Source organism: Vigna radiata, chromosome 8 (genome assembly GCF_000741045.1).
Source record: "Vigna radiata var. radiata cultivar VC1973A chromosome 8, Vradiata_ver6, whole genome shotgun sequence".
In the NCBI taxonomy this organism is placed as follows: Eukaryota; Viridiplantae; Streptophyta; class Magnoliopsida; order Fabales; family Fabaceae; genus Vigna; species Vigna radiata.
In genome coordinates this window covers 33,720,309-33,735,176 of record NC_028358.1, presented here as the reverse complement: position 1 = coordinate 33,735,176, position 14,868 = coordinate 33,720,309, and the positions used below count along the sequence as shown (strand labels likewise).

Sequence of the window (14,868 nt, the reverse complement as noted above, 5' to 3'; positions counted from 1 at the left end):
AAGAAAGAGAAAATATTAAAATAATATTAATTAAGGTTAAAATGGTAATTTTTGGAGGTACAGGATGAAAGCTTGGAGGTGTAGGATGAAACACCCGAAATAAATAAGGTTATTGGCTCTTATGTTAAGGCAATTAGGCTTATAAATTAATGGTATTTTAGTCTTAGAAGAGACTTTTCAGAAATCCAAGTTAATTAGACAGTTTTCCTTTCTCTCTCTAAAAACTCTTTTTTAAGGTTCTCTGCCTTCTCTCTACATTTTCCATTCATACCATCTTTGATTTAAAGGAGCTGAAACGTTCACCACCGAGGGCTTCATTTTGAACCGAACAATTTCCCGTTCCGACCGGTAAGTCCCCTTTTTCCCTTCTCTTTTACTGTTCTAGAACCTAGGACATGCAACTTTGCTGGGTTCATGTGCCTTGTACGTTTTTCCTTCCACTCTCTGTCTATTCGAGTTCTAAGAGCTATGTTCTATCACCAATTGGGTGATTTGTAGGTTTTGTAAGCCAACGCTGAGCGGATTCCTATTAGGGCATCTTCAATTAGCTTGTTTGAGAAAGCCAGGTAAGGAGAGCTGATTATTTTTTAGGAATTTATTTTATAAAATAACTGCATGTTGAATGTTGAACTGATGTGTTTGTGAAGCTGCCCTGCAATTTTTAATTTTATTGGATGCCCAAACTAAGACTGTGACACTGATAAAGAGTATAAATCTGTGAATTGGCATGGTGATGAATTTTATTTGTTTTGAATTGAGTTGCTAACTGAGATTGAATGTGATATTGTTGAATTGATTATATAAGATGTGAGAGAAATTGAGTTGCAGAGGAGGAAATAGGATGATGAGTTTTTGAATTTATTAGGTTTCCTTTTGATATCAAGATTGATATGAATAATATGTTATACTATATTCATTCTGTTTTATGATCTTTGTATAGGATATATTAATATATATCTTTTACTTACCTTTGTATATTATATAATAATATATATATATATATATATATATATATATATATATATATATATATATATATATATATATATATATATATATATATAACTTTTATATGATCGTATAGAAACTTAACATTAATATATCTTTTACAGACTTTGTATATTATATAATATATATAACTTCTATATAAATAATTATATTAAGTATATTATACAATGATATATATACGTACGGAAACTTAACATGATTAAGTTATATTTATTATATATATATATATATATATATATATATATATATATAAAATTTAAACTATTAAGTTTGGTATGAAATTAATTTTTAGTTGGAAATATTTGTAGTTTTGTTAGTAAAATAAGTTAAGAGATGTCACGAGTGATTTTTATAATTTAATATGAGTGATTGGAGAATTATTATGTATGTAAAATAAACTATAAAAGCTTAATATTTTTATGTGTTGTGGTAATATTTTATCATGGTAATTTTATATGTTTTTGTGGTGATTTATTTGTTATAGTATTTTTGTAAGACGTATATGAAGTAGTAATATTTTATTTATTGAAGTAAAACCTTGCGTTTGATGAGTCAATGTATAGTGCTGAGACTGTGTAAGAAAAGTATTGAGGTTGTGTTATAAGTTTTGTGATTGATGAGTAATGTATATTGTTGAGATTGTGTATATGTTGATTGTGACAAAAGGTATATGATTACAAAGTGATGAAAGTACGATCCAAGTGGTAAACTAAGTTCCATTTGTGTAGAGGGATCTAGAGACTGTATAGGTATGAAACTATAAAGTTGAAGGATAACTTAAAGGAATTGATTTGGCTACTCATATCAACAAATGCATTTACTTTTCGGTAGCCTAACTCATAAGAACTCCATGGTTAAGCGTGCTTAGCCTAGAGTAATTATGGGATGGGTGACCTTCCGGGAAGTTTTCTTGGAAAGTGTGTGACAAATCACACTGGAAAGCCTCGTGTTGATGTGTGGGGACAGTCAGCAGTCCCTGTAAGTTGCCGGGGCGTTAGCTCGACTATCATTCTAAAGTCCGGACGAGTCAGGTCTATTATTCAACATGTTAGGATGTATGCCTTGATCTGTTTTGATTAAAGTTAACCCTTGTATGTTCTATGCTTGACATATTGTATGTTTTTTATATACTTAGTTCACCCTTGCTTGATTGTGTTTATGCCATGTTATGTGTGCTTTCCTGTTGCAATGATCATCCACTTGGATGTGAGCAAAGGAAGGGGAGATTTCCCTAGAGCATGTCTTGGAAGAAAATGAAGATGTTGCACCTTAGTTCACCAAGGCCACTTGCTTTGTTTTGTTCTCAAGGACTTTCTCAGTTCTTTTGTGTTCTTTTGAAACACTTTCAACTTAAGTTATTTTGAGATGCTTTCTAGCACTTTAAGTTTTAAAATTTTCCAGCTATTTCAAGAATGATTGTAATCCTTTATATTTTAATTACTCTTAACTGTTTTCCTTTATTATAATTGATGACGTCTACATTATATATGCATGTCGTATATTATTGGGATGCACAGGTAAGGAGTGGTAATTTCAATTATGTACTAATTAAATATATTTTTGGGTCTATGTAGATTTAGTGAGTTTTTAATTTTGGTAGCTTGTGTATTTTTTATTTATTTTTGTTTCTTTTTAAAATTTCAAATGGTTATTTGTAATACTTATAAAACAAGTGAATTTTTATTTTAGTCTTTTAAGTAGAACCTTATTTATTATTAATACATAAATGGATTATTATAATTAGTCTTTGATTGATGAGACGAAAAAGCTGGTTTCATATCATATCATATGGACACAAAAAGTTCGAAATTTGCTTGAGGGTACACTGTATATTAAACTTGAATAAATTGCATTAAAATATAAACTTTTAAAATTAAAGATTTTAAAGATAATTTCAATTTTAAAGGTATAAATAAAATAAGATTATATGACTTCAAATTTTTAACAATTTTTTATTAACTAATATTTCTTTCATTAGTAAATTTATTTTATCACTTCATTTAAAAAAAAATACTAAAATAAAACTCATTAATAATTATTATTTAAAAAATATAAGAAAGGTATAATTAAAGAGTGAATATATATTCATTATCTACAAATATTCATTAAAAATATTTATTTAGTATTAATCACAAAATTTATTCACGAATATTTGAGCATATGAAATTTTTTCTGTCCCTAATCATAATTATAATAATAAATTTCAAAATAATCAACAAATTTATATATATATATATATATATATATATATTAATAATTATCAACGTGACAATAGTAATAAAGGTAATAATTGGTGACATTGATAATAATTGATATGGCAATGAATGACAATATTACTAATGAACATAAAAATGATTGTTTCTAAGAACAAGTTTGTCAATGTCGAAGTCTATCTCTTATCTTTTAATGCAATTTAATAAATGAAAATGAACGGTGGAGGATGAAACACAATAAAATGGTTCAGTTGGTAATTTAATTTTAAATTTGTTTGAATTGACGTGTGATTTGGAAAACTTTTTGTAACTTTAATAACTCTTGGTTACAATTAAAAAAATAGCAATATGTATTTAATTTATTATAATATATGATGATTTATGTTCTCCATTCAATTAGTAATTTATGTAATAAGGTGATATTTTTAGAAATTGTATCATACTTGTAATTAAATAACATGAATAGAGTATTAAATAATTTTTTTTCAGAATTATATTTAATTAAGATTTAAGTAGAAAAATAAATAGTATATTTGAAAATTCATAACATTTCTTAAATCCAATATCAAACCTTCCATAAAATAGATTGAAAAAATACAAAATAAAAAAGATGTAACAACTAAACTTTAATGGTATCATTTTTTACAAAATTATGGCTTAATATTTCAAAATATATAAAAAAAACAATTACATAAAAAATAATAATAATTACAGAATAAATAATATTTTACAAATATAAATATATAGTATTCGATTCCAACTCATCGCCTTAATTTTATTTGATATTAAATAAGATTAAGATGAAGAATCAGATTTTTTACGTTTCAATGCGATTTTTCAATAAAAAATATTATATATATTAAAATAATTACGTAATATTTATTTTCATGTAAATATTTTTGGTTCTGTACGTGTAATACTTATGTTGTGAAATGATTAAAGAATTGTCCCTTAGAGGTGGAATTTTAATGGAAGACATTCGAAAGAGGTGAAAATTGGAGATAAGTGTGTGGCAAAAAGTGATAAACATTAGTAGTGTTAAACATATGGACAATGATACTTTTTTCACAATTTTTTTTTTTAACAACTTTTTTACAACACGACACATGTCATTATTTTATTGATCAGTTTAAATTTATCTTTAAAAAAATATTTGAAACGGATCAATCATAGACTACCACGTATTCGTTGTCAAAAAATTGTCAAAGAGTTCTTAAAGAGACTTTTTCCTAAACATATAAAAGGGAGAACCACTGAAAACTCACCAATTTTCTTTTCCTCTGCTTTTAAGACCACATGCATCTGGGGTGTGTTTAAGAAAAAACAATTCAATTTTAGATATTTTAAACTTTAATATAATATTATGGAGTTTGACAATTTAATCCATTATTCTTTCTTAGAAGACTAAAATTTTCGCAAAATTCAATTTAAATTTAAACTTCAAAATTCTTAGAATGCTAAAATTTTGCATAACTGAGTAGGTTATGAAGCTTTTATTATAAACATTGAAATTGACTTAATAACTTCATTGTATTAAGTTGAAATCGGCAGAATTCAAAATTATGACTATCTATCAATGGGTGAAATATTAAATATGTAATATTGACAAATTTATGTGTCTGTGTTACTAAGAAGTACATAATTAATTAATCTTTATATTTTGCAATCAAATATCTCTTCCTTTTATTTATTTACGTCAATGAGTTAAGTTTCTATTTCGTAAAATTCATATGTTTACTTTCTGGAATGGAAAGTTACTTAGTGTATGAAAAAAATAACTAGTAAATTAGGTGGTTATTGACTTGTTGTCTTATAGTTTTCAAGTTTATAAATAATCTATTAAACTTCTTCAAATAGATTCATGGACTCAATATTTTGTTTAGATTGGAGATATATATAAATGATGACTATTCACTATTAAATGATATATCTTTTGTAATTCTAAAGTGGATGATATTTTATAAGTTACTAATATTCATTTTGAAAATATATATTCTACATTTAGTTTGGAAGTTTCATTATGACAAAATAAATTTGACTAAACTAATATGTATTCAATTTTTTAAGTTTTAGTATTAAAAATATATGTTTTTCACCTCGTTGTCAATTTAGCATGGTATTAATGATGAATAGTAAATTTTAGATTTAAATTATTTTTACTTCTATTGTTTTTCAAATTAAAAAAGTTAATGTGTATGATTAAGAATATATCTAAGAAACCTATATGATCTTTTAATGTTTAAACTAAAGAGAGTAAGGTAGTTTAAAAAATGTAACAAATTATACTTATTAATTGATTTAAGTTGAATATTAATGATGCATTTAAGATTGTTTTGGTTTAATTACAAGTGTTGATATTTAAAAAAAAATCAAGATGAATATATAGGTAATGTTTTTGTTTTCTTAGAAATGCACACTTTTATTTATCTATTTATAATATGTTTAAGGAAATGCTTTCAAGCACACATGGAAAAAGAACTTTTGAAAACTTTGGCTAACAAATATTACACTTTGGTTTGTCATGATTTTTTTGAAGTTAGAGAGAAATGACATAAATACTTGCACTTTTGTAAAGAGTTCAAAATTTCTCATGTTTTTTTATACAAGAATTCATTCTAAAACTAAGTTAACTAATTTAATTTTTACTCGTAGAGAATAATAATTTAATATTTAATTTTTACTCATAAATATAGACTAATAAGTCAAAAGTTCTGCAAAGATATTTATTAAAAGTAAATTAAATTAAATAGTTATCCTTACCTTTTATAAGTTAATTTATGAGTGAATAAACTTTTATGATGTTGTGTGAGTCAAATTAAAATAGACTATGATGAATAATTTTATAGGTTTATAATTATTTAAGATGCCACCTTTATATGTATAATATTAAATGTATATTTCAGCTAAATGCTATAGCTGTTAAATTTATATAATGTCATATTTCTCCATAATGTCACAGTTTTTAAATTATCTTAAGTACTTCAATCAAACCAACGATTTAACATATAAAATTATGGTTATTAAAAAAACAGCCAGCATGGTGCTGTGGTTCATTATCCAATTTTTATCAAAATACCTTTCTCCGCCAACTAATCCCTCGGCATTTTTTTTTTTAATTTTCATCTTTAACATTTTAAATTGATTGGAAGTACTTGTATTTTGGGTCATTTTCTTTCGATTGAAATATTATTGCAAAATGACAATTTTGATCTCAAAAATATCTCTAAATTGTAATCAGTTTAACGCTTCTTTTTTTTCAATTACTTATAGCAAAGGACATAATATTTTAAGCTCTATTTTCAATTTACACTTTAACTCCAATAACCATTCAACTCAGAATTATAATATTGCACTATTTTTGTACACAACTCACATAAAATTTATATTATACCAAACAATATAATGAGGAAATGATACACATAATTGAGTATAACATCATGCATATGAAAAATTTCATTTCTAATGCACCCTACTTCAACTATCTTCTATATTAAATTTATATCAACCATAAATAAAAACGGTCAATTAAACTGAAAATTGAAAACCAGTTGGGTCATTAATAATAATCCACAATTTTGAAGAAGCTAAAATCTAATCACAATCAATAATAGAAGACTGATTTAAACTTTATTGTTTTAGTTTTATTTATTCAAGAACAACTTTTCGAAACAGAAAATTTACACGTGACTGTTTATTAAACTTTTAATATTTTATAATCCAAGGCATATATGATATTTGAAGTTAATTTAAAATTTTACCTAAACCTCATTTCTTGTAATATTATGGAAGCACATTATTAACATAGAATGTAATATTAAAAAATGTCTATTAATTATTAGGAGTAAACCACGATTGGAGCAAAGTGTTACTTGAATTATTCATCAACTAGTTTTCTCGTTTTATCTACAGAGACTTGTCAGGTATAATAAACATTCATGCAATATAATTTTGAAAGCTACCATACCTTGATCACTGTATTTTTCAAAACCAAGCGCTAGAAAAAGATGATATACAATCATAATAAAAGGACATGAACTGAAGAAAAACCTGGATATTGATGTTATTCCTGCAGCTCCAGAATCTTTAGTGACATAAAGATACAATGTTCCTATTTCGTATTTCCAGTTAAAAGCTGCCTCGAAGATCAAACAAATGAAGAAAGAATAATACCATCCTCTTCAACCATGGCTGCCAACTAGATCCACAATAGACAGTAGTAGCTCCAAAGCAAGAAGTAACATCTCAATTTCTAATTCCACTGCAAGAGGAAATTGGCCGACCATTTCTGAAAGCAAAAAGCATAATATGTCACAACCGCCTTCCCATTTTCGCAAACCTTCGGGCTACTCCAAATATAACTGCCTTAGTTAGTAGTCCTTGATCAAGAGTGCAGGCAAGAGCAATGGCTCCACCAACTATTAGAAGCTTAGGTATGTTCCTCCCAACTGGTTTGTCGGAAGAATCTTCATTTTCAGTCTCCAACAAATCGGTGGTCGTGTTTTCCAGAGAACTAAGGTAGTCCATACTGATTTTAGTGTTGATGTTAGCAGCACGAGCACAGGGTGATAATGGTACACCAGAAGTCCTTTGTTTTTCATATGTTCGTAGTCCAGGATCAAACTTCTTGACAGCTCCCCACATACCCTGTCGAACTCCAAGCTTGGCGATTTCCCAGGGTATGCCCATATCTTCGTGATGAAACAATAATACTTCACATGAAGTCAGCTGGCCATCTTTCCTTGATTTAACTGGATCCAGATAAGAAACAGATGCACATAAGCAATCTATTAATGAACATAATACAAAATTTATAGATGAATAATTCTGTATGATGTTATGTTCCCATTGGCACATGATGAGAAGTCAAGAAAAGTACTTATTACATAAAAAATCCAATAGAAATTTAATATTTATTTAAGTAATTTAAAGCATTTTATAGGGTGTATTTAATGTTTTCAGACCAAGACCAATAAGCAAAAAATAGAAGAAAAACCCGTTAAAGTTCTCTTTGGCATCCTTTGATAAAAGTCTACTGTAAGGAAAACAAAAAGATGAAGGTCATGTTCCATCATATTATGAACCAAAACCAGTTCAATCCAACCCCAGTTGGATTTCAAATTTTGAGAGGATTTTTATAAGGAGGGAGTAAACTCAAAAAATGAGTTCAAGTTGGAGTAGAAAGAACATGGAACACGGGTTCAGTCAGATGCAAGTTGGTAGAAATTGAAATTAGGGATCACAACACAATTTACGTTTTATGTATAGTTTGAGACTAACATATCAAAATGCTAAAACATCTATAAGACCAACATGATGCATGGTAGAAAAATTTAGCCAGTGAAGTGTCAAGAGAGAAAAATGCTATATGCAGCAGAGAATGGGATGACGGTTGTATAACTAGAACAATGAAATACAAGAGAAATCAAATTATATGAATGTAAACGAGAGAAAGCTTATAGGATGCCAAACTAACCTAAGGAGGTTTGGTACTTTGCTCATTAAAGAAGACCAAAAAGAGGCTCCATAGAGAAAAGTGAAATAAAATGGTTAGAATTCAAAGGAATGGGACCTCAGAAAATACTGAGAAACAATTAAAATAATGTTGCTCTGAATGGTTTCACATAAATTGTATTTTTCTTAACAGAATTCGACGACATTGAGTAATCAATTTAAGGTGAAATAAAGCTTAGCAGCAGTCAACAAAATCACCAAGATAGAAAAGGGTAAACCGTGTGTAAAGGGTTGAATATGAGCATTTCGGTTCTGAAGTAGAACTATACTAGCTCTCTGAAGATAAGAGAACTATTCCAAATAAAATATCTGAAAGCCTTCACTGATTTTGCTATAAAAAATATTAAGATAGATAAGGAAAATCTTCCACCCCAAGATTCCAAACTACAAATTGGTAAGCTTTCCTAAAACCACAGTTTATAAGTTTGATATGCACAAACACGAACTGATTATAATTTCTAAACAAGTGAAATGTCAGTTAAATGAAGAGCACTTTCGAGAATCAAGCTCAAAACTGCCTGCTACCTGGACGAATACACCAGCTTGAATAATATAAATCAACTCGTTTAGGTTTGTTATGCCTTGGCATGGAGGGGCAAGGTACTCCCTGAAGAAGCAAAACAAGCCACATGTCAATATCACAAACCAGATAAAAGATGGTTCCTCAAAAATTGAAAACTAATTTCCAAGCAATGTTTCAAATTGAAAACAGCTTATTTAATTCCCAAAAGTTAAATTGATTAATACTTCCAAAAAGACTCAAGTCAAGTAAGTGTAAGACAGCTCGATGCAGTGTACACAAAACTCTACTAGTTTAACATTTAATTGCCCCACGGAAAGGTCAATAAAAACTACCCCTATAACTCTTCACAAAAATTAGCATCAAGGACGGACTCGACAAATAACACAAGCTAAATTAAGCAGTACATTATCTAAGTACCAAGCTGACCCTTCCAACCTTCATTCATAATGGACATAAGCGAACAGTAAAAGTAAACACTAATTAGATAAACTTCTTCATAAACTATAATTGAAGAAAAAAGTTTCTCTAATAGATAAAATCTGTTTATACACAATAGATTAGAATAATTGTTTGGACAAAATTCTCCATAACCACTTTTAGAGGAAAAAACTAATACGAAAAAAAGGAATGAACTCCTCCATAGGCTAAAATTAACTTAAGCTCAAGATAGAAATAAAAATTTAGAAAAAAAAAAAAAATCAGATGAGGAGAAACTAATTTCACTTCTTTCTTCTTGGTTCCTCTTTTAGAAGTATTTACGAAGAAACTCATTCAAACATTCCCTAAGAGCTTCGACAAATTAGAATAAGAATCTCTATGACATAGCAAGTACGTGAATTTGTTCCAGAATTTAATTTAATTTTAGTTTAGGGAGAAGTTTACTTATTTATTTCTTTATTATTATTTTCATTTTCTTCTCCAATAAATATTTAGAAATATTAGGGTGGAAGAGGCTCATGGAAAATTACCAAGCACACTAACGAGAAGACATTTCATTCGCAATTAATGAGAAAAAGAAAGGCCTTTTAATTTGCAACTAATATGATAGGAAGGAACCTTGGTGACACAGTAGTAAATTTGGCCAGCGTCCCAAATTCGCCTCCCTATGATATACTCTCTGTCACTGCAAAAAAAGGGAAACTGTAGCCACAATTGCACAACATCAACAAACAACTTGAGCATTTCTCTCGGTGGCATCACTAACAGAGAGAGAGAGAGAGTAGAAGAAGCTAACCTTGCGCACCCAATGCACCATCATGGCTCCAGTGAGAGCACACTCCTGTATAGTCGAAGCGTGTATAAGCATGTCATCCCACTTCAACCGAAACTCGTCGTCCCAAAAGAAATCCCTCACCAACTCGGGACTCGCGTCCTCGAACACCGTCCTGCTCCGGTACTGCGGCGGTCCACTCTACCACACACGCACCCTCAATCATCACACCGTTCAATCAACCAATTAACAAGTTAAAAGCGGTAACGCGTACCTCAGGATCCCTACGCCATGCTTGGTAGCGCATGGTGGGGGTAGAACGGTCCATCATCTGATTCCACGCGGGGCCTCCGTCTTTCTCCTCAACCAACTTCCACAAGTGCAGCAAATCGTGTTCCGTGACGACCGCATTCCCGCCGGCGTCTTTGACGCGGGCGGAGGTAGTGGTGGAGGGGTAGGTGAACGCAGTGTGGTGTGGGGGATTGGGGGGGCGAGGGGGTCGAAGCTTTTGGAGAGCGTGTTTTGGGTCGAAAGCCCATTTGGGCTTCCAGGCCCAGCCCAGGATGACTCCGACGATGACTGCAATCCATAGGGGCGTGATAAAAACGGCGAGGTCTGTGATGATGGGAATGATGAGAGTTGGTGTGGGGAAGAGCGGAAGAGGCATGGTTAATGGATAGAAGGGTTTTCGGAGCAGAAGAATGAAATGAATGCCCACCAGAATAAGGGCATAGAGAGAGAGAGAGAGAAAAAGATATGGGACCGATTCATTCAGGATAAGATTACCAGATAAGCGGCCACAACACCAGTTTCCGGGATTATCGTAGGGCCCCTACCCTAGTACAAACAAACATTATCATTTTCTTAATTATTATATTAATTATTTCACTATTTTATTTCATAATGTCAACCATTCAATTAAGTTTAAGTGGTATATATATTTATATATATTTATATATATATATTTATGTGATGGACTGGGACCAGTTTTGGACAACCAATGAATGGATGGACTAATTTTTTAAAATAACTTGATGAAAGATGCTATAGTTACACTTTTTTTTTTTAAATGTACATTCATGATAATTAAAATGTCATTGATTTGGTTAATTAATAAATTCCAAAAGACTATATAATATGAATGATGTATTTTTGCTTCTTTTTTTTATGATTAGTGTGTTTAATACAGTGAATAAATATGTTAAATATGATACGCTGTTTAGCAACTCCCGACCTTAAGTTGAAAAATATATAAATTTTATATATATTTATCTATTTTGTCGTGGTTTTATCCCGAGTTTCAAGTAACTGTGGAAATATATATCATGAATTGTTAAATTGTTTACGTGGATGTGGATTTAGGTGGTACATTCTTCATTTTCACTACAATTTCTCATTCAAAATGAGTGTGAAATAGAAATTGTGTATATTTTGTTATAATAATATCTAATGTTATTTTCATGGATTTAATATGCTTTTTTATCGTGAGTTTTTTTGGAAGTGAACGCCTTTTTTGAGAAAAATTATACTTATTTTCACAAAAGACACGATGATTATGAATTAGGTTTTATATTTATATTCTTGAACATAACTCAGTTGATGAATGGCTTTTTTTTTAATTAAAGATATTGAAGTTATAGTTGATACATTAACTTCAATTGGTCATTCAATTGTTCCAATTGAATATCTTAATGTTATTATCAAATGATTAGTTGAACAATACAATTTTATTATAAAGAAGTTGAAGTTATTTTGCGAAGAAATTTCTTTAAAAAATTGCTATTAATGTTTTTTTATCAGTTTGACACATTACCCTATTAATTTTAGTAACATTTGGTTGAATTAATATAAGGATAATGATATTTTAATAATTTTTTTTTAACAATTTTTTTACAACAATACACATGACACCATTTTATTGATCTGTTTGAATTTATTCTAAAAGAATATATAAAACGGACCAATCACAAACGATTACGTATGCATTGTCAAAAAAAAAGTAACTTTTTCCTTAATATAATCATCTCAATCTTTTTAATAATATGTCTTGATTGATAATACAAATAATTCTTATGGTAAATCTTATAGTTTTTTTTCTGGTCACAGTTACATCAATTATAGTCATAGCGTTGTGCTTTACAACAATGTTATAAATTTGTTTGTAGTAAAAATATTGATTTTCTTAATGCTTATTGTAATGGCTAATAAGAAACTTTTGTTTTCCCTTATTTGACATTATTTATGACTCTTCATTAGATTTTGTTATGAAAGATGAATGCAATGCTTTAATAAAAACAATTCTTGAATGTTTTTTACTCTTCCTCCATACAAAGCAACTATTAGGTGTAAGTGGGTTTACAGAAAAAAGAAATGCAAATGGTTATTTGAAGAAGTATAAAGTTAGAATTGTAGTAAAAGATTTTCAAAAACAACATGATTGACTTTAATGTAAAATCAGTCACACATAGTATTACTAATAAGTGGGGTCTTTAATTGTTAGATGTTATAATGTATTCTTAAATAATATTTTTTATTAAACCATATATATACAAAAATCACATATTTTTTGATAAAATGATAAATCCTTAGTATTTAAACACAACAATTTTTTGCATTATTTAAAACAAGCTTTAGAAGAGTGGTTTGAACAACTATAATCAGCATTAGTTAACTTTGGCTTCAAAACAAACAAATGCGATCCTCCATTTTTTTTATTACAAAACTAAGGAACATATCCACTTACTTGCATACGTTAATGATAGTACTGTTATAGGGAACTTTTCTCAATTGGTGCAATCCGTTATTCATTAATTAAATATCAATTTTTCTCTCAAACGTCTTGGTTTATTATATTATTTTATTGGTATCAAAATCAAACGTTCTTTAGACAAATGTATAATTCTTGTTTAGAATAGGTGTACGTAATACTTATTATAGAAAAATAATATGATTGAAGCTAATCTCATCTCTTCTACTGGCGTAAGTTTTTTAAAAAAGGGTTTAACTTATTGTTTCGAGTGTAAGATTAAGGATTTCCAAAAAAACACGTTTCATATTTTGTTCTAAGTTAGCTTAAGTAATTTTGTATGTTTTAATTAAAATCTTTCTTTGCTTATGCTTCAAACCGTCCAGAGATACTTGTTTAAGACACTCTGACGTTTAAGTCAGTAATTAGTTCAACCAAAAGTTAGAGTAAAGTCTTAAATTCAATAAATAAGTTCACTTATTCCTTACCTCTGACCTCTATTTATAGGTTTCAAGATTGATCCGAGATTAGTGAAACTTTAATCATAGTCCAAAATCCATTAAGCAATGTTTACTCGTAATTTTGATTTGACATGGTATTTAGGAGTGATTGATGCTAAGCAACATTTGCTCGACTTCCCCTCTTTCTCAATCGCTCAGTTGATAGGCTACTTATTTTTTATTTGCAGGTTGTGAACCACTTGGCGAGTCGAATTTTTCTAATGATCTAATCTGATTAATTCTTTCATGTGATTGTCTAGTCATACGATATACTTATGTTTGATTCCACTTTATATAAACTTTTATAGTTAAGAAACTTCAATGTGTTATAATATCATATCACAACTTGGTTTTATGGTAAACAAAATTGATTATTGTATGCAAATATTCCTTAGATTCTCACTGATTAGTGGTCAAGGAAATACTTAGGTATTGGTTTGGATGCAACATAGACTTCACTTTAAACACGTGTCATCTAACACATTTTCTCTCAGAATTTTTTTTAGGTTGGTTAACCAATTGACTTAAATGACAGGAGATCCACCTCTAAAGCATCAATGTTCCTTGATCCTAATCTTGTGTCATGTTATTTTGATTAAACAATTGACTTAAATAACAAAAAATCAAGCTCCAAAACATTAATATTTCTTGATCAAATCTTATGTCACAATGGTCTAAAAATTAACCAATTGCTGATTTATCAAATACCTACTACAGAGCGTATCAATTGTTTTATAGTTATCAATAGTTCTATACCGTAAAACAATTATGTCAAGTCGTAATTTAATAGCAGCGTATTAAATTATGAGATAATCTGTGAGTATTCTTCACCTTAGTTGTCACCGAAGGAAAATCTACATGATTATGAGATAAGCGTAATTTACATGAAAACTATAGAAACTGAACACACTTAAAAATTGTTTGACAACAAAGATAACAAATTTACATAAAACTGAAATAAAAAAGGCAACCAAACCAAAAATAAATAAAACCAGATAAAGTCCTTTTGTTTGAATATGCTGTAACGGTTATTTTACAACGTGACTATAAGATAAGTTTTTTAATGTTTTCCATTTGTGCTAATTCTAAATTGAATTCAAGACAATCTGGCTAATTATATTAAATTACATTAAAATAATCTTTTATGAACCGTCGAA

At 28.9% G+C, this 14,868-nt stretch overlaps 1 protein-coding gene across 1 annotated transcript; it reads right to left on the bottom strand.

Moving 5' to 3' along the window:
• Positions 1-7,142: 7,142 nt before the first annotated feature.
• On the bottom strand, positions 7,143-11,211 carry LOC106772274. Its single transcript, XM_014658564.2, has 5 exons — positions 10,740-11,211; positions 10,490-10,666; positions 10,312-10,395; positions 9,258-9,339; positions 7,143-7,969 (listed from the first exon to the last, which is right to left on the bottom strand). Exons 1-5 carry the CDS (start codon positions 11,130-11,132, stop codon positions 7,530-7,532), a joined length of 1,176 nt encoding a protein of 391 aa, XP_014514050.1. The 5' UTR covers positions 11,133-11,211; the 3' UTR covers positions 7,143-7,529.
• Between the last annotated feature and the right edge of the window lie 3,657 nt (positions 11,212-14,868).